The sequence below is a fragment of the Cuculus canorus genome, chromosome 33 (assembly GCF_017976375.1).
Source record: "Cuculus canorus isolate bCucCan1 chromosome 33, bCucCan1.pri, whole genome shotgun sequence".
Classification (NCBI taxonomy): domain Eukaryota; kingdom Metazoa; phylum Chordata; class Aves; order Cuculiformes; family Cuculidae; genus Cuculus; species Cuculus canorus.
Genome location: NC_071433.1, coordinates 858608 through 878828, shown reverse-complemented (window position 1 = coordinate 878828; position 20221 = coordinate 858608). Strand labels below are relative to the sequence as shown.

Here is a 20221-nt window from a genome sequence, read left to right as displayed (position 1 = left end):
ACTCCCTCGTGCGAACCCTCGTGCAAATCCTCGTGCAAACCCCTCGTGCGAGGCCGTAGCGCTCTGACCGTGCGAGAGGAGGCGGGAGCCGAAGGACTGGTGAGCGATACCATCTCCTGGATGGCGAGACGGAGCTTGAGCCGATGCAAAGGATTGGAGATTCCCAATTCCCTTTGGATTTCGGTATCCGAAAGGTTTGCCATGATGGCTCCGCTTCGCACGTTCGCACGACACGCCGCCACGTACCACGCCGGCATCCCGACCCACAGCTTAGAAAGGGGGGGAAAAAATGGGGTGGGGGACACGCGGATCCCATCCCAGTAACCTCCCAGTATGGAGAGAGGGAAAACCAGTATGGGGAAAGAGGGGGGGCACTAGGACCCTGGGGGCTCCTAAAAGCAGCAGCCTTAGTATGAAGAGGGAGGGCACTAGGACCCTGCGGCCTGACTCCAGGGTGACCCTTAGTATGAAGAGGGAGGGCACTAGGACCCTGCGGCCTGACTCCAGGATCACCCTTAGTATGAAGAGGGAGGGCACTAGGACCCTGCGGCCTGAATCCAGGATTACTCTTAGTATGAAGAGGGAGGGCACTAGGACCATGCGACCCCAACCCAGTAACCCCTGGGAAGCCCTATAGACCCCATCCCAGTATCTCCCAGTATGGACAAGAGGAAGGCAGTAGGGGTGGGGGGTACTCAGACCCCATCCCAGTAACCTCCCAGTATGGAGAGAGGAAAACCAGTATGGAGAAGGGGGGGCACTAGGACCCTGGGGGCTCCTAAAAGCAGCAGCCTTAGTATGAAGAGGGAGAGCACTAGGACCCTGCGGCCTGACTCCAGGGTGACCCTTAGTATGAAGAGGGAGGGCACTAGGACCCTGCGGCCTGACTCCAGGATCACCCTTAGTATGAAGAGGGAGGGCACTAGGACCCTGCGGCCTGACTCCAGGATCACCCTTAGTATGAAGAGGGAGGGCACTAGGACCCTGCGGCCTGAATCCAGGATTACTCTTAGTATGAAGAGGGAGGGCACTAGGACCATGCGACCCCAACCCAGTAACCCCTGGGAAGCCCTATAGACCCCATCCCAGTATCTCCCAGTATGGACAAGAGGAAGGCAGTAGGGGTGGGGGGTACTCAGACCCCATCCAAGTAACCTCCCAGTATGGAGAGAGGAAAACCAGTATGGAGAAGGGGGGGCACTAGGACCCTGGGGGCTCCTAAAAGCAGCAGCCTTAGTATGAAGAGGGAGGGCACTAGGACCCTGCGGCCTTAATCCAGGATGACCTTTAGTATGAAGAGGGAGGGCACTAGGACCCTGCGACCCCAACCCAGTAACCCCTGGGAAGCCCTATAGACCCCATCCCAGTATCTCCCAGTATGGATTGGGGGCAGCCAGTATGGAGAGAGGGGCACTAGGACCCAGGGAACCCCTATAGACCCCATCCCAGTACCTCCCAGTATGGATAGGAGGAAGCCAGTAGGGGTGAGGGGGTACTCAGACCCCATCCCAGTAACCTCCCAGTATGGAGAGAGGAAAACCAGTATGGAGAAGGGGGGGCACTAGGACCCTGGGGGGCTCCCAAAAGCATTACCCTTACTATAAAGGGGAGGGCACTAGGACCCTGGGAAGCCCCATAGACCCCTGGGTCCCCCCAAGATATTGGGGTCCCCTTCTGCCCCCCAACCCCTTTTACCCCCCCCTTTGCTCCCCCCAAAAGATATTGGGGACCCCTTCTGTCCCCCCAACCCCTTCTACTCCCCCTTTCCCCCCCCCTAAGATATTGGGGTCCCCTTCTATCCCCCCCAAACCCCCTTTCTCCCCCCTCCCAGACCCTTTTGTGCCCCTCCCAAGATATTGGGGTCCCCTTTTACCCCCCTTTTTGCCCCCCCCAAGATATTGGGGTCCCCTTCTGCCCCCCCCTTTTGCTCCTCAAGATATTGGGGTCCCCTTTTGCCCCTCCCAAAGATATTGGGGTCCCTTTCTACCCCCCACCCTTTTCCCTGTGGTCCCCTTTTACCCCCCCCAAACCCCCTTTTTCCCCCCCTCCCAAACCCTTTCCGCCCGCCCCTACAATATTGGGGTCCCCCCTCAAGATATTGGGGGGTGTCCCCCCCCCCCCAAAATATTGGGGTCCCCCCTCACCTCCAGCCATGACACCACTGTGGGTCCATCCCAGGCAGCGAAGGGCAGTCCCTGCCTGCACGCCTCTTCCAGCAGTTCATGCCTTGATTTTTGGGGGGGCGGTGTTAAAATTTGGGGGGGGGGGTGGCACTAAGACCCCCCCCAAAAAAAACTTCAGACTCCCCTCGACCCCCCCGTACCCCTCCCGAACCCCAAAACTCCTCCTGGAACCCCAAAATCCACCCTCTAAACAGCCCCCCCCCCTTAAAGTCTATTCATCCTTCTCCTATAGCAAAAGGGAAGGGGAAAAAATGGGGGGGGGGCATTAGGACCCCCCCCCCAAAAAAAGCCCCCCCGAACCCCCAAAAATGACCCCCCCAGACCCCAAAAAGCCCCCCCGAACCCCAAAATCTGCCCTAAAAGCCCCCCCAGACCCCAAAAAGCCCCCCCGAACCCCCAAATCTGCCCTAAAAGCCCCCCCAGACCCCAAAAAGCCCCCCCCGAACCCCAAAATCTGCCCTAAAAGCCCCCCCAGACCCCAAAAAGCCCCCCCGAACCCCAAAATCAGCCCTAAAAGCCCCCCCAGATCCCAAAAAGCCCCCCCGAACCCCAAAATCTGCCCTAAAAGCCCCCCGAACCCCAAAATCTGCCCTAAAAGCCCCCCCAGACCCCAAAATCTGCCCCCAAAAGCCCCCCCGAACCCCAAAATCTGCCCTAAAAGCCCCCCGAACCCCCAAAACTGCCTCAAAAGCCCCCCCAGACCCCTAAAAGCCCCCCCGAACCCCAAAATCTGCCCTAAAAGCCCCCCCAGACCCCAAAAAAGACCCCCCCGAACCCCAAAATCTGCACCAAAAGCCCCCCCAGACCCCCAAAATCTGCCCTAAAAGCCCCCCCAGACCCCAAAAAGCCCCCCCGAACCCCAAAATCTGCCCTAAAAGCCCCCCCAGACCCCAAAAAGCCCCCCCAGACCCCTAAAAGCCCCCCCGAACCCCCAAATCTGCCCTAAAAGCCCCCCCAGACCCCCAAAAAGCCCCCCCAGTACCCCCAAAATTGCCCCAAAAGCCCCCCCAGACCCCAAAAAGCCCCCCCGAACCCCCAAAATCTGCCCTAAAAGCCCCCCAGACCCCCAAAAGCCCCCCCGGAACCCCCAAAATCTGCCCTAAAAGCCCCCCCAGACCCCAAACAGCCCCCCCGAACCCCCAAATCTGCCCTAAAAGCCCCCATGGACCCCAAAATCTGCCCTAAAAGCCCCCCCAGACCCCCAAAAGCCCCCCCAGACCCCCCAAAATCTGCCCCCAAAGCCCCCCCAGACCCCCAAAAGCCCCCCCAGACCACCTAAAAGCCCCCCCAGAACCCCAAAAGCCCCCCCAGGACCCCTAAAAGCCCCCCAGACCCCCAAAAAGCCCCCCCAGAACCCCCCAAATCCCCCCTAAAACCCCCCCAAACCCCCTCAATCTTCCCCCCCCCCGAACCCCCAAATCCTTTCCCCCCCCCCCCCAAAATAAGTGTCCCCCCCCTCACTTTCTTTTGCTCCTTCGATCCTTCTCTCCCCCCGAGAGCTTCGTCAGTCCCAGAGTTTCGGGGGGGCACAAATCATCCGAGGGGGTCCCACCTCGGGGGGGGGGGGGCACAGAGTGAGGGGGGACCCCAAAAATTGGGGGGGGGGGTGGAAAGGAGGCATCCAGACCCCCCCCTTTTAATTTTTTTCTTGGGGGGGGGCACTTAATTTGGAGGTTTTTTTTGGGGGGGGGCACTTAATTTTGGGGGGGCAATAAGGGGGGGGTCCCTATGGGCCATTTTTGGGGGGGGGCACTTAATTTGGGGTCTCTTTCTGGGGGGGGTGCAACAAAGAGGGGTCCCCAGGGGCCATTTTTTGGGGGGGGCACTTAATTTGGGGGGGGTTTTGGGGGGGCAATAAGGGGGGGGTCCCGAGAGCCCATTTTTTTGGGGGGCACTTAATTTGGGGGGTTATTTTGGGGGGGGGGTCCCCAGAACCCATTTTTTTGGGGGGGGCACTTAATTTGGGGGTTTTTTTGGGGGGGGCAATACGGGGGGGTCCCCAGAGGCCATTTATTGGGGGGGGGGCACTTAATTTGGGGGTTTTATTTTGGGGGGGGCACTTAATTTGGGGTTTTTTTGGGGGGGGCAATAAGGGGGGGTCCCCTCCATCCATTTTTTGGGGTACGGGGGGGTCAGATTTTGGGGGGGGGGGTCCTTACCGAGGGGGGGGGCGTCTCTCGGGGGGGTCCCCAGACGCCCCTTTTCCTTCTTTCCGAAGAGGCGTCCGATGGAGGATTTGATGCTCTTTTTCTTGGGGGGAGTTTTAGGGTCCGGGGGGGCATTTTCGGGGTTCACCCTGAAAAAAAAAAGGGGGGGGGACCCCAGAAAAAAAGGACCCCTCCAATATGACCCCAAAGACCCCCTCAAAGCCCCCCCCGAACCCCAAAATGACCCCAAAGACCCCCCCCAAAATGACCCCAAAACCCCCCAAAGCCCCCCCGCACCCCAAAATGACCCCAAAGACGCCCCCAAAATGACCTCAGGGACCCCCGAAAGCCCCCCCCGCACCCCAAAATGACCCCAAAGACCCCCCCAAAGCCCCCCCGAACCCCAAAATGACCCCAAAGACGCCCCCAAAATGACCCCAAAGACCCCCCAAAGCCCCCCCGAACCCCAAAATGACCACAGAGACCCCCCCAAAGCCCCCCCGCACCCCAAAATGACCCCAAAGACCCCCCAAAGCTCTCCCCGTACCCCAAAATGACCCCAAAGACCCCCCCAAAATGACCACAGGGACCCCCCAAAGCACTCCCGTACCCCAAAATGACCCCAAAGACCCCCTCAAAGCCCCCCCGTACCCCAAAATGACCCCAAAGACCCCCCCAAAATGACCACAGGGACCCCCCAAAGCACTCCCGTACCCCAAAATGACCCCAAAGACGCCCCCAGAATGACCTCAGGGACCCCCGAAAGCCCCCCCCGGACCCCAAAATGACCCCAAAGACCCCCCCAAAGCCCCCCCCCGTACCCCAAAATGACCCCAAAGACCCCCCAAAGTACCCCAAAGCCCCCCCCAAAGCCCCCCCGTACCCCAAAATGATCCCAAAGCCCCCCAAATCACCCCCCCGGACCCCAAAATGACCCCAAAGACCCCCCAAAGCCCCCCCGCACCCCAAAATGACCCCAAAGCCCCCCCCCCCGCACCCCAAAACTCACCCCCCCCGAGGCTCTTCCGAGGTGGGGGGGGCGCTGGGACCCCCCCTTTCCGCCCGGGGGAGGGGGGGTTGTCGGGGGGGGTCCCCAAAACTGGGACCTTTCTCTTCCCCTCCCCCCCCCCCACCCCGAGGCTCCTCTTTAGGGATGTGGTTCTGGGGGGGGGGGAGAGAGTCCTTATGGATTTTGGGGTGCCCTTATGGATTTGGGGGGGTCCTTATGGATTTTGGGGGGGTCCTTATGGATTTAGGGGGGGTCCTTATAGATTTGGGGGTGTCCTTATGGGTTTAGGGGGGTTCCTTATGGATTTAGGGGGTGTCCTTATGGATTTGGGGGTGCCCTTATGGATTTGGGGGGGTCCTTATGGATTTTGGGGGGGTCCTTATGGATTTGGGGGTGTCCTTATGGATTTAGGGGTGTCCTTATGGATTTTGGGGGGGTCCTTATGGATTTAGGGGGGGTCCTTATAGATTTGGGGGGGTCCTTATGGATTTTGGGGGCAATTTGGGGGGGTCCTTATGGATTTGGGGGTGCCCTTATGGATTTGGGGGGGTCCTGATGGATTTTGGGGGGGGTCCTTATGGATTTGGGGGTGCCCTTATGGATTTGGCGGGGGTCCTTATGGATTTGGAGGTGCCCTTATGGATTTGGGGGTGTCCTTATGGATTTGGGGGCGATTTGGGGGGGTCCTTATGGATTTAGGGGTGTCCTTATGGATTTAGGGGGGGGTCCTTATGGATTTGGGGGTGCCCTTATGGATTTGGGGGGGTCCTTATGGATTTAGGGGTGTCCTTATGGATTTGGGGGGGGTCCTTATAGATTTAGGGGTGTCCCTATAGATTTGGGGGTCCCTATAGATTTGGGGGTGTCCTTATAGTTTTGGGGCGTCCCTATAGATTTAGGGGTGTCCCTATGCATTTAGGGGGGTCCCTATGGATTTAGGGGGGTCCTTATACATTTGGGGGTCCCTATAGATTTTGGGGGTGTCCTTATAGCTTTGGGGGTCCCTATGCATTTAGGGGGGTCCCTATGGATTTAGGGGGGTCCCTATAGATTTGGGGGTTCCCTATACATTTGGGGGTCCCTATGGATTTGGGGGTGTCCTTATAGATTTGGGGGTCCCTATGGATTTGGGGGTGTCCTTATAGCTTTGGGGGTGTCCCTATGGAATTTTGGGGTCCCCCCCCCCTTTATGGGTGTTTTTTGGGGGGGGGGGTGTTTTCTCACCTCTCGGGCGGGGCTGGGGGGGGCGGGGCGGGGGGTGGAGCGTCCGCTGCTTGGGGGGGAGGGGCTGGTGAGGGGCGGGGCTAAAGAAGCCCCTCCCCCTCCTCCTCCCCCTCCCCCCCCCCTCGAGTATCTTCCCGGGGGGGTCTTTTCCCCTCCCCCCCCCCCAACGCGGCTCTGCAGTTCCTCCGCTCGAAGCTCTGTACTCTCCTTCTCCTCTTGGATCAGTCTGGAAAAGGGGGGGGGGCAAAAAGAAAGAGGGGGGGTCAGTGTACCCCAAAATAACCCCAACCCCCCCCTGAGCCTCAGTGCACCCCAAAATACCCCCCAACCCCCCCCAAGGACCCCCAACTCATCCCCAACCCCCCCTTTTTCCCCCTATGGACCCCAAAATACCACTTCTGTCCCCTCCCCCATGGACCCCCCCAAAGCGTCAGTGTACCCCAAAATAACCCCAATCCCCCCTTGAGCCTCAGTGCACCCCAAAATACCCCCCAACCCCCCTCCCATGGACCCCCAAAATCCACCCCAACCCCCCCTTTATCCCCCCCCGGACCCCAAAATACCACTTGTGTCCCCCCCCCCCAGAGCCTCAGTGTACCCCAAAATAACCCCAACCCCCCCTTGAGCCTCAGTGCACCCCAAAATAACCCCCAATCCACCCCATGGACCCCCAAAATCCCCCCCAACCCCCCCTTTAACCCCCCATGGACCCCAAAATACCACTTGTGTCCCCCCCCAGAGCCTCAGTGTACCCCAAAATAACCCCAATCCCCCCCCAGAGCCTCAGTGGACCCCAAAATACCCCCCAATCCACCCCCATGGACCCCCAAAATCCACCCCAACCCCCCCTTTTTCCCCCTATGGACCCCAAAATACCACTTGTGTCCCCCCCCCAGAGCCTCAGTGTACCCCAAAATACCCCCAACCCCCCCTTGAGCCTCAGTGTACCCCAAAATACCCCCCAACCCCCCCATGGACCCCCAAAATCCACCCCAACCCCCCCTTTGTCCCCCCCCGGGCCCCAAAATACCACTTGTGTCCCCCCCTATGGACCCCCCCAAAGCCTCAGTGAACCCCAAAATACCCCCAACCCCCCCATGGACCCCCCCAAAGCCTCAGTGTACCCCAAAATACCCCCATGGACCCCCCCCAGAGCCTCAGTGAACCCCAAAATACCCCCAATACCCCCTTTACCCCCCTCCCATGGACCCCCAAATCCCCCCCACCCCCCCTTTGCCCCCCCCCAGAGCCTCAGTGCACCCCAAAAATTCCTCCCCCCCATTTATTTTTGGAGGTCCCTTATTTGGGGGTCCCTTTTTTTGGGGGGGGTCCCTGTTTTTGGGGTTCCCTTTTTTTTTAGGGTTCCCTTTCTTTTGAGAGGTCCTTTTCTTTTAGGGGATCCTTTTTTTGGGGGGGGTCCTTTTATTTTGGAGTCCCTGTTTCCGGGGGACCCCTTTTTAGGACGGAATCCCTATATTTTTGTGGGTTAAATCCCTTTTTTTTGGGGTTCCCTTTGTTTTTTAGGGTTCCCTTTCTTTTAAGAGGTCCTTTTCTTTTAGGGGGCCCTTTTTTTTAGGGGGGTCCTTTTATTTTGGAGTCCCTGTTTCCGGGGGACCCTTTTTTTGGTCGGAATCCCTATATTTTTTGGGGTTAAATCCCATTTTTTTGGGGTTCCCTTTGTTTTTTGGGATTCCCTTTCTTTTAGGAGGTCCTTTTCTTTTAGGAGGTCCTTTTTTTTGGGGGGGGTCCTTTTATTTTGGAGTCCCTGTTTCCGGGGGACCCCTTTTTAGGACGGAATCCCTATATTTTTGTGGTTTAAATCCCATTTTTTTGAGGTTCCCTTTGTTTTTTAGGGTTCCCTTTCTTTTGAGAGGTCCTTTTCTTTTAAGGGGCCCTTTTTTTTAGGGGGGGTCCTTTTATTTTGGAGTCCCTGTTTCCGGGGGACCCTTTTTTTGGTCAGAATCCCTATATTTTTGTGGGTTAAATCCCATTTTTTTGGGGTTCCCTTTGTTTTTTAGGGTTCCCTTTCTTTTGAGAGGTCCTTTTCTTTTAAGGGGCCCTTTTTTTTAGGGGGGGTCCTTTTCTTTTGGAGTCCCTGTTTCCGGGGGACCCTTTTTTTGGTCAGAATCCCTATATTTTTGTGGGTTAAATCCCATTTTTTTGGGGTTCCCTTTGTTTTTTAGGGTTCCCTTTCTTTTAAGAGGTCCTTTTCTTTTAGGGGATCCTTTTTTTGGGGGGGGGTCCTTTTATTTTGGAGTCCCTGTTTCCGGGGGACCCTTTTTTTGGACGGAATCCCTATATTTTTGTTGGGGAAATCCCATTTTTTGGGGGTTTCTCTTTGTTTTTTAGGGTTCCCTTTCTTTTGAGAGGTCCTTTTCTTTTAGGGGGCCCTTTTTTTTAGGGGGGGTCCTTTTCTTTTCGAGTCCCTTTTTCCGGGGGACCCTTTTTTTGGTCGGAATCCCTATATTTTTGTTGGTTAAATCCCATTTTTTTGAGGTTCCCTTTGTTTTTTAGGGTTCCCTTTCTTTTGAGAGGTCCTTTTCTTTTAGGAGGTCCTTTTTTTTAGGGGGGGTCCTTTTATTTTGGAGTCCCTGTTTCCGGGGGACCCTTTTTTTGGACGGAATCCCTATATTTTTGTTGGGGAAATCCCATTTTTTTGGGGTTTCTCTTTGTTTTTTAGGGTCCCCTTTCTTTTAAGAGGTCCTTTTTTTTCAGGAGGTCCTTTTTTTTAGGGGGTCCTTTTTTTGGGGGGCTCCCTGTTTCCGGGGGGTCCCTATTTTTGGGGGGACCCCCCCCCCCAAGAACTGACTTGATCTCTTTGTTGATGGCCTCGAGCTGTTCCTGGAGCATAAAGGCCAAAGTCTGAACGTCCGTCTGTCCGTCCGTCCGTCCGTCCGTCGGTCCGTCCGGAGAACCCTTCCCCACTCCTTCTTCTTCTTCTTCTTCTTCTTCTTCATCAGAACCTTCCGGGGGACCCAAAGATGGAGTCCAATCCGGAGTCTGGAAAAAAGGGGGGGACAGAAAAAGGGGGGGACGGAGACGGGGGGAGGTGGAGGAGGTGGTGGTGGAGATGGTGGAGATGGTGGAGGTGGAAGGGATGGAGATGGAAGAGGTGGAGGTGATGGAGATGGAAGAGATGGAGGTGATGGAGATAATGGAGGTGATGGAGATGGAGATGGAGATGGAGGAGATGATGAAGGTGATGGAGATGGAGGTGATGGAGATGGAGGTGATGGAGATGGAGGTGATGGAGATAATGGAGGTGGAGATGGAGGAGATGGAGATGATGGAAATGATGGAGATGGAGGAGATGATGAAGGTGATGGAGATGGAGGTGATGGAGGTGGAGGTGATGGAGATAATGGAGGTGGAGACGATGGAGATAGAGATGGAGATGATGGAGATGGAGATAATGGAGTTGGAGATGGTGAAGGTGGTGAAGGTGATGGGGATTATGGAGATGGAGGAGATGGAGGTGATGAAGATGGAGATGGAGATGGAGATGGAGGAGATGATGAAGGTGATGGAGATGGAGGTGATGGAGGTGATGGAGGTGATGGAGTTGGAGATGATGGAGGTGATGAAGGTGATGGAGGTAATGGAGATGGAGGTGGTGAAGGTGATGGAAATGATGGAGATGGAGGAGATGATGAAGGTGATGGAGGTGATGGAGATGATGGAGGTGAAGACGATGGAGGTGGAGATGATGGAGATGGAGATGATGGAGGTGATGAAGGTGATGGGGATTATGGAGATGATGGAGATGGAGATGATGGAGGTGATGAAGGTGATGGGGATTATGGAGATGATGGAGGTGATGGAGGTGGAGGTGATGGAGATAATGGAGGTGAAGACGATGGAGGTGATGAAGGTGGTGGAGGTAATGGAGATGGAGGTGATGAAGATGATGGAAATGATGGAGATGGAGGAGATGATGAAGGTGATGGAGATGGAGATAATGGAGTTGGAGATGATGAAGGTGATGAAGGTGATGGAGATGATGGAGATGATGGAGGTGGTGAAGGCGATGGAGGTGATGGAGAAGAGATGGATGGAGTGGAGATGGATGTGGAGATGGAGATGGTGGAGATGGAGATGGAGATGAAGGTGATGGAGATGATGGAGATGATGGAGATGGAGCTCAGGACCTCCAGCAGAGACCCCAAATCCCCCTTTTTTCCCCCAAATCCCCCCTTTTTGCCCCCCCACCCCCCAAATCCCCCCTTTTCCCCCCAAATCCCCCTTTTTCCCCCCAAATCCCCCCTTTTTGCCCCCCAAATCCCCCCTTTTTGCCCCCAAATCCCCCTTTGTGCCCCCAACTCCCCCAAATCCCCCCTTTTTCCCCCCAAATCCCCCTTTTTGCCCCCCAAATCCCCCCTCTTTGCCCCCCAAATCCCCACTTTTTGGCCCCCCACCCCCCAAATCCCCCTTTTTGCCCCCCAAATCCCCCCTTTTTGCCCCCCAAATCCCCCCTTTTCCCCCCCAAATCCCCCTTTTTGCCCCCCAAATCCCCCCTTTTTTCCCCCAAATCCCCCTTTTTGCCCCCCAATTCCCCCCAAATCCCCCCTTTGTGCCCCCCCACTCCCCAAATCCCCCCTTTTTGCCCCCCAAATCCCCCCTTTTTGCCCCCCCACCCCCCAAATCCCCCTTTTTTCCCCCCCAAATCCCCCCTTTTTGCCCCCCAAATCCCCCCTTTTCCCCCAAATCCCCCCTTTCTGCCCCCCTAAATCCCCCCTTTTTTGCCCCCCCCCACCTCTTGGGGGGGGGTCCACCGCCCCTTACGGGTCCTTCGCGGGGGGGCGTTGGGGGGGGGGAGGGGTCGAGGGGGACCCCCCCAGAAGGACTTTGGGGGTAACGAAGCTCCAAAGCACTGCCCGGAAGGGACCTGTGAATGGGGGGGGGGGGGGGGGAAGGGGCCCCCCCAAAACAGTGAGATCAAAGGGATGGGGGAGGGGAACTGGGAGGGGGACTGGGAGGGACTGGGAGGGACTGGGAGGGACTGGGGGGGGTCTCTGGGGCAATTAAGGGGGTCCTGGGGGCAATTAAGGGGTATTTGGGGGCAATAAGGGGGTATTTGGGGGCAATTAGGGGGTATTTGGGGGGCAATTAGGGGGTATTTGGGGGCAATTAAGGGGTATTGGGGGGCAATTAATGGGGTCCAGGGGGCAATTAAGGGGTATTGGGGGGCAATTAGGGGGTCCAGGGGGCAATTAAGGGGTATTTGGGGGAAATTAAGGGGTCCCGGGGGCATTTAGGGGGTATTGGGGGCAATTAGGGGGTATTGGGGGGCAATAAGGGGGTGTTTGGGGGCAATAAGGGGGTGTTTGGGGGCAATTAGGGGGTCCAGGGGGCAATTAATGGGGTACTGGGGGCAATTAATGGGGTACTGGGGGCAATTAGGGGGTATTTGGGGGCAATTAGGGGGTATTGGGGGCAATTGAGGGGTATTTGGGGGCAATTAAGGGGTATTGGGGGGCAATTGAGGGGTATTGGGGGCAATTAGGGGGTATTGGGGGGCAATTGGGGGGTGTTTGGGGGAAATTAGGGGGTCCAGGGGGCAATTAGGGGGTATTTGGGGGCAATTAAGGGGTATTGGGGGCAATAAGGGGAGTTTGGGGGCAATTAGGGGGTGTTTGGGGGCAATTAAGGGGTATTGGGGGCAATAAGGGGAGTTTGGGGGCAATTAGGGGGTGTTTGGGGGCAATTAAGGGGTATTGGGGGCAATAAGGGGGTGTTTGGGGCAATTAAGGGGTATTGGGGGCAATTGGGGGCTATTGGGGGCAATTGGGGGGTATTGGGGCAATTAGGGGGTATTTGGGGGCAATTAAGGGGTATTTGGGGGGCAATTAGGGAGGTCCTGGGGGCAATTAGGGGGTGTTTGGGGGCAATTAAGGGGTCCAGGGGGCAATTAGGGGGTATTTGGGGCAATTAAGGGGTATTGGGGGCAATAAGGGGGTATTTGGGGCAATTAAGGGGTATTGGGGGAAATAAGGGGGTGTTTGGGGCAATTAAGGGGTATTGGGGGCAATTAGGGGGTATTGGGGGGCAATTGGGGGTATTGGGGGGCAATTAGGGGGTATTGGGGCAATTGAGGGGTATTTGGGGGCAATTAGGGGGTATTTGGGGGCAATTAAGGGGTATTTGGGGCAATTAAGGGGTATTAGGGGCAATTAATGGGTATTTTGGGGCAATTAAGGGGTGTTTGGAGGCAATTAAGGGGTATTGGGGGGCAATTGGGGGTGTTTGGGGGTAAATAAGGGGTATTTGGGGCAATTAAGGGGTGTTTGGGGGCAATTAAGGGGTATTTGGGGGGCAATTAGGGGGTGTTTGGGGGCAATTAAGGGGTCCGGGGGGCAATTAGGGGGTATTTGGGGGCAATTGGGGGGTATTTGGGGGCAATTAGGGGGTCCAGGGGGCAATTAGGGGGTATTTGGGGGGCAATTAAGGGGTATTGGGGGGCAATAAGGGGGTGTTTGGGGCAATTAAGGGGTATTGGGGGCAATTAGGGGGTATTGGGGAGCAATAAGGGGGTATTGGGGGCAATTAGGGGGTGTTTGGGGCAATTAAGGGGTGTTTGGGGTAATTAGGGGGTATTGGGGGGCAATTAGGGGGTATTTGGGGGCAATTAGGGGGTATTTGGGGCAATTAAGGGGTATTGGGGGGCAATTAGGGGGTATTTGGGGCAATTAGGGGGTATTGGGGGGCAATAAGGGGGTGTTTGGGGGCAATAAGGGGGTGTTTGGGGGCAATTAGGGGGTCCAGGGGGCAATTAATGGGGTACTGGGGGCAATTAGGGGGTATTTGGGGGCAATTAAGGGGTCCTGGGGGCAATTAGGGGGTATTGGGGGCAATTAAGGGGTATTGGGGGGCAATTAATGGGGTCCAGGGGGCAATTAAGGGGTATTGGGTGGCAATTAAGGGGTGTTTGGGGCAATTAAGGGGTGTTTGGGGGCAATAAGGGGGTGTTTGGGGGCAATTAAGGGGTCCTGGGGGCAATTAGGGGGTATTGGGGCAATTAAGGGGTATTGGGGGGCAATTAGGGGGTATTTGGGGCAATTAGGGGGTATTGGGGCAATTAAGGGGTATTGGGGGCAAATAAGGGGTTTTGGGGGGCAATTAGGGGGTATTGGGGGGCAATTAAGGGGTATTGGGGGGCAATAAGGGGGTATTTGGGGGGCAATTAATGGGGGTACCTGGAATAAGCGCCCCCCGAACGCCCTCGGAGCTGATCGAGTTCCAACTGCATTCGCTCCATCTCCGCCAAAAGCTGCTCCTTATTTTTTGGGGGGACACGAATTTTGGGGGGGTCTTCAGATTTTGGGGGACCCCTCCGTGGGTCTCCCCAAAGGACACCCCAAGTTTTCGCTTAGGGTCCCCCCAAAACCCCCCATCTCTTACTTTGTTGAGCAGTAGTTCGTCCTGAACTTTCTTCATATTGGAGAGTTCTTCACTCAGAGAGTTCTGGGGGGGACGGACACCCCAAAAATATACTCAGGGTACCCCCAAAATATACTCAGGGTACCCCAAAATACTCAGGGCACCCCAAAAATATACTCAGGATACCCCCAAACCCACTCAGGATACCCCCAAATCGCTTCTGAACTCCCAAATAGCCCCAAAAGCCGCTCAGGACACCCCCAAAAATCCTTTCTGGAGACCCCCAAAATATACTCAGGACACCCCCAAAATAGGACACCCCCAAAACCACTCAGGACACCCCCAAAACACTTAGGACACCCCCAAATCCCCTCAAGACCCCCCCAAAACCCCCTCAAGACCCCCCCAAACCCCCTCAGGACACCCCAAATCCCCTCAGGACACCCCCAAACCCCCTCAAGACCCCCTCAAACCCCCTCAGGACCCCCCCAAATCCCTTCAGGACCCCCCCAAACCCCCTCAAGACCCCCTCAAATCCCTTCAGGACCCCCCCAAACTCCCTCAAGACCCCCTCAAACCCCCTCAGGACACCCCCAAATCCCCTCAGGACCCCCCCAAACCCCCTCAAGACCCCCTCAAACCCCCTCAGGACCCCCCCAAATCCCTTCAGGACCCCCCCAAACCCCCTCAAGACCCCATAAAACCCCATCAAGACCCCCAAAACCCCCTCAAGACCCCTCAAACCCCCTCAGGACCCCCCCAAATCCCTTCAGGACCCCCCCAAACCCCCTCAAGACCCCATAAAACCCCATCAAGACCCCCAAAACCCCATCAAGACCCCCTCAAACCCCCTCAGGACACCCCCCACTCCCTTCAGGACCCCCCAAATCCCTTCAGGACCCCCCCAAATCCCTTCAAGACCCCCCCAAACCCCCTTAGGACCCCCCAAATCCCTTCAGGACCCCCCCAAATCCCCTCAAGACCCCATAAAACCCCATCAAGACCCCCAAAACCCCCTCAAGACCCCCTCAAACCCCATCAAGACCCCCCCAAATGCCCTCAGGACCCCCCCAAATCCCATCAGGACCCCCCAAATCCCTTCAGGACACCCCAAACCCCCTTAGGACCCCCCCAAATCCCCTCAAAACCCCATAAAACCCCATCAAGACCCCCAAAACCCCCTCAAGACCCCCCCAAATCCCCTCAAGACCCCATAAAACCCCATCAAGACCCCCAAAACCCCCTCAAGACCCCCCCAAAACCCCCTCAAGACCCCCTCAAACCCCCTCAGGACCCCCCCAAATCCACTCAGGACACCCCCAAATCCCCTCAAGACCCCCCCAAACCCCCTCAGGACCCCCCCCAAATCCCTTCAGGACACCCCCAAATCCCCTCAAAACCCCATAAAACCCCATCGAGGCCCCCAAAACCCCCTCAAGACCCCCCCAAAACCCCCTCAAGACCCCCTCAAACCCCCTCAGGACCCCCCCAAATCCCTTCAGGACCCCCCCAAATCCACTCAGGACCCCCCCAAATCCCCTCAAGACCCCCCAAAACCCCCTCAAGACCCCCTCAAACCCCCTCAAGACCCCCAAAACCCCCTCAAGACCCCCTCAAACCCCCTCAGGACCCCCCCAAATCCCTTCAGGACCCCCCCAAATCCCCTCAAGACCCCCCCAAACCCCCTCAGGACCCCCCCAAATCCCTTCAGGACACCCCCAAATCCCCTCAAGACCCCATAAAACCCCATCGAGGCCCCCAAAACCCCCTCAAGACCCCCCCAAAACCCCCTCAAGACCCCCTCAAACCCCCTCAGGACCCCCCCAAATCCCTTCAGGACCCCCCCAAATCCACTCAGGACCCCCCCAAATCCCCTCAAGACCCCCCAAAACCCCCTCAAGACCCCCTCAAACCCCATCAAGACCCCCAAAACCCCCTCAAGACCCCCTCAAACCCCCTCAGGACCCCCCCAAATCCCTTCAGGACCCCCCCAAATCCACTCAGGACCCCCCCCAAATCCCCTCAAGACCCCCCAAAACCCCCTCAAGACCCCCTCAAACCCCATCAAGACCCCCAAAACCCCCTCAAGACCCCCCCAAACCCCCTCAGGACCCCCCCAAATCCCTTCAGGACCCCCCCAAATCCCCTCAAGACCCCATAAAACCCCATCGAGACCCCCAAAACCCCATCAGGACCCCCCCAAATCCCCTTAGGACCCCCCCAAATCCCTTCAAGACCCCCTCAAACCCCCTCAAGACCCCCCCAAATCCCCTCAAGACCCCCCTCAAACCCCCTCAAGACCCCCCTCAAACCCCATCAGAACCCCCCCAAATCTCTTCAGGACACCCCCAAATCCCCTCAGGACCCCCCCAAATCCCTTCAGGACCCCCCAAATCCCTTCAAGACCCCCCCAAATCCCCTCAAGACCCCATAAAACCCCATCGAGACCCCCAAAACCCCCTCAAGACCCCCTCAAACCCCCTCAAGACCCCATAAAACCCCATCAAGACCCCCAAAACCCCTTCAAGACCCCCTCAAACCCCCTCAGGACCCCCCCAAATCCACTCAGGACACCCCCAAATCCCCTCAGGCCCCCCCACCTTCTCCTCCAGGGCCCCCATCCTCTCCTTGAGGTGCAGCTGGAGGCGCTCGTTGGACTCACAGAGGAGGCGATCGACCGTCTCCGAGAGGCGTTTGTTGTGTTCGTCGTTCATCTTTTCCCTCTGCCGAGCCTGATGGGGGGGGGCACCCCAAAAAAAAGAGGGGGAACCCCAATATCAGGGGACCTCCCCCAAACAACACCCCAAAGAGTAGAACCCCCTTGAGTGCATTATAACCCCCCTGCACCCCAAAATCCCCACTTTTATCCCCAAATTACCCCTCTGCACCCCAAAATCCCCACTTTTTACCCCAAAATGACCATTCTGCACCCCAAAATCCCCACTTTTTACCACCCAATGAGCCCCCTGCACCCCAAAATCCCCACTTTTTACCACCAAATGACCCCTCTGCACCCCAAAATCCCCACTTTTATCCCCAAATGACCCCTCTGCACCCCAAAATCCCCACTTTTTACCACCCAAATGACCCCCCTGCACCCCAAAATCCCCACTTTTTACCCTGAAATGACCCCTCTGCACCCCAAAATCCCCACTTTTTACCCCGAAATGACCCCTCTGCACCCCAAAATCCCCACTTTTATCCCCAAAATGACCCTTCTGCACCCCAAAATCCCCCTTTTATCCCCCAAAATGACCCTCTCTGCACCCCAAAATACCCCCTTTTACCCGAAAATGACCCCTCTGCACCCCAAAATCCCCCTTTTTACCCCAAGGAACCCCCCCAGGATCTCAAGGAACCCCCCAAGAACCCAAGGAACCCCCTCAAGGTCCCAAGGAACCCCATGAAGATCTCAAGGGACCCCTCAAAGATCCCAAGGAACCCCCCCAGAAACCCCCCAAGATCTCAAGGGACCTCTCAAAGATCTCAAGGAACCCCCCAAGATCTCAAGGAACCCCATGAAGATCTCAAGGAACCCCCCAAGATCCCAAGGAACCCCCCCAGGAACCCCCCAAGACCTCAAAGAACCCCCCAAGATCTCAAGGGATCCCTCAAAGATCTCAAGGAACCCCCCAAGAACCCAAGGAACCCCCTCAAGGTCCCAAGGAACCCCATGAAGATCTCAAGGGACCCCTCAAAGATCCCAAGGAACCCTCCTAAGATCCGAAGAAACCACACGAAGACCCCAAGGAACCCCCTCAAGATCTCAAGGAACCCCATGAAGATCTCAAGGAACCCCCCAAGATCCCAAAGAACCCCTCGAAGAACCCAAGGAACCCCCTCAAGGTCTCAAGGAACCACCTCAAGATCAGAAGGAGCCCCCCAAGATCTCAAGGAACCCTCCAAGATCCCAAGGAACCCTCCAAGAACCGAAGGAACCCCACAAAGATCTCAAGGAACCCCCTCAAGATCTCAAGGAACCCCTCAAAGGACCCAAGGGACCCCCTCAAGATTGGAAGGAACCCCTCCAAGATCTCAAGGAACCCCCCAAGATCCCAAGGAACCCCCCCAGAAACCCCCCAAGATATCAAGGGACCCCTCAAAGATCTCAAGGAACCCCCCAAGATCTCAAGGAACCACCTCAAGAACTCAAAGAACCCCCTCAAGATCCCAAGGAACCCCTCAAGATCCCAAGAAACCCTCCAAGATCCCAAGGAAACCCCCTAAGATCTCAAGGAACCCCCCAAGATCTCAAGGAAACCCCTCAAGATCCCAAGGAACCCCATGAAGATCTCAAGGAACCCCCCAAGATCCCAAAGAACCCCTTGAAGAACCCAAGGAACCCCCTCAAGATCAGAAGGAGCCCCCCAAGATCCCAAGGAACCCCCCTAAGATCCAAAGAAACCACACGAAGACCCCAAGGAACCCCCTCAAGATCTCAAGGAACCCCCCAAGAACTCAAAGAACCCCTCGAAGAACCCAAGGAACCCCCTCAAGGTCTCAAGGAACCACCTCAAGATCAGAAGGAGCCCCCCAAGATCTCAAGGAACCCCCCAAGAACCCAAGGAACCCCATGAAGATCTCAAGGGACCCCTTAAAGATCCCAAGGAACCCTCCTAAGATCCGAAGAAACCACACAAAGACCCCAAGGAACCCCCTCAAGATCTCAAGGAACCCCCCAAGATCCCAAGGAACCCCCCCAGAAACGCCCCAAGATCTCAAGGGACCTCTCAAAGATCTCAAGGAACCCCCCAAGATCTCAAGGAACCCCATGAAGATCTCAAGGAACCTCCTCAAGATCTCAAGGAACCCCCCAAGATCCCAAGGAACCCCCCCAGGAACCCCCCAAGACCTCAAGGAACCCCCCAAGATCTCAAGGGACCCCTCAAAGATCTCAAGGAACCCCCAAGAACCCATGGAACCCCCACAAGATCCGAAGGAACCCTCCAAGAACGCAAGGAAACCCCTCAAGAACCCAAAGAACCCCCCAAGATCTCAAGGAAACCCCCCAAGATCCGAAGGAACCCCCCAAAACTGAGGTTCCCGTCTCACCCGCTGCAGCTCCTGGTTCTTCTCCTGCAGTTGGGCCTCAAGTTGCCGTAGACGTTCCTCAAAGTTCCCGTGGCGTTCCTCGGCCTTGGGGGGGGGACACGATTTGGGGGGGGGGGACACGATTTGGGGGGGACACGATTGGGGGGGACACGATTTGGGGGGGACACGGAGATGGGAGGTGGGAAACAAAAGGGATGTGGAGATGGTTGAGGACGTGGGGATGGATGGTGACCAAAAGGAACCCACCAGGACCACCATATGAGGACCCTCAGACCCCCCAAAACCCCATAAGACCCTTCACAACTCCTCAAGACCTCCAAAACCTCCATGTGAAGACCCTCAGACCCCCCAGAACCCCATAAGACCCTCCAGAACCCCCCAAAACCCTTCAGAACCTCCATATGAAGACCCTCAGACCCACCAGAACACACCAGAGCCCCTCAAAAGCCTCCAGAACCCCCATATGAAGACCCCAGAACCCCTCAAGACCCTCAGAACCTCCATATGAAGACCCTCAGACCCCCCCAAGACCCTCAGAACCTCCATATGAAGACCCTCAGACCCACCAGAACCCCAGAAGACCCTTCAGAACCCCCCAAAACCCTTCAGAACCTCCATATGAAGACCCTTCAGAACCCCTCAAGACCCTCAGAACCCCTCAAGACCCTTCAGAACCCCCCAAGACCTCCAGAACCTAAATAAGAAGACCCTCAGACCCACCAGAACCTCAGAAGACCCTCCAGAACCCCTCAAGACCCTTCAGAACCCCCATAAGAAGACCCTCAGACCCCCCTAAGACCCTCAGAACCTCCATATGAAGACCCTCAGACCCCCCAAAACCCCATAAGACCCTTCAGAACTCCTCAAGACCTCCAGAACCTCCATGTGAAGACCCTCAGAACCCTTCAAGACCTCCAGAACCCTCATAAGAAGACCCTCAGACCCCCCAAAACCCCATAAGACCCTTCAGAATGCCCCAAGACCCTTCAGAACCTCCATATGAAGACCCTTCAGAACCCCTCAAGACCCTTCAGAACCCCCCAAGACCCTTCAGAACTCCCCAAGTCCTCCAGAACCCCCATAAGAAGACCCTCAGACCCTCCCAAGACCCTCAGAACCTCCATATGAAGACCCTCAGACCCCCCAAAACCCCATAAGACCCTTCAGAACTCCTCAAGACCTCCAAAACCTCCATATGAAGACCCTCAGACCCCCCAGAACCCCATAAG

General features: G+C 56.4%; 1 protein-coding gene across 1 annotated transcript in view; it reads right to left on the bottom strand.

The window, feature by feature from the left end:
• Positions 1-20221, bottom strand: part of LOC128849755 (liprin-alpha-3-like) — a 49748-nt gene that overhangs the window by 12346 nt on the left and 17181 nt on the right. Inside the window, 12 exon segments of the mRNA XM_054052297.1 lie at positions 69-269; positions 2145-2226; positions 3645-3735; positions 4343-4479; positions 6640-6789; positions 9373-9554; positions 9557-9563; positions 11317-11448; positions 13757-13836; positions 13962-14024; positions 16541-16672; positions 18993-19076. Of these exon segments, the coding sequence (XP_053908272.1) occupies positions 69-269; positions 2145-2226; positions 3645-3735; positions 4343-4479; positions 6640-6789; positions 9373-9554; positions 9557-9563; positions 11317-11448; positions 13757-13836; positions 13962-14024; positions 16541-16672; positions 18993-19076 (1341 nt within the window).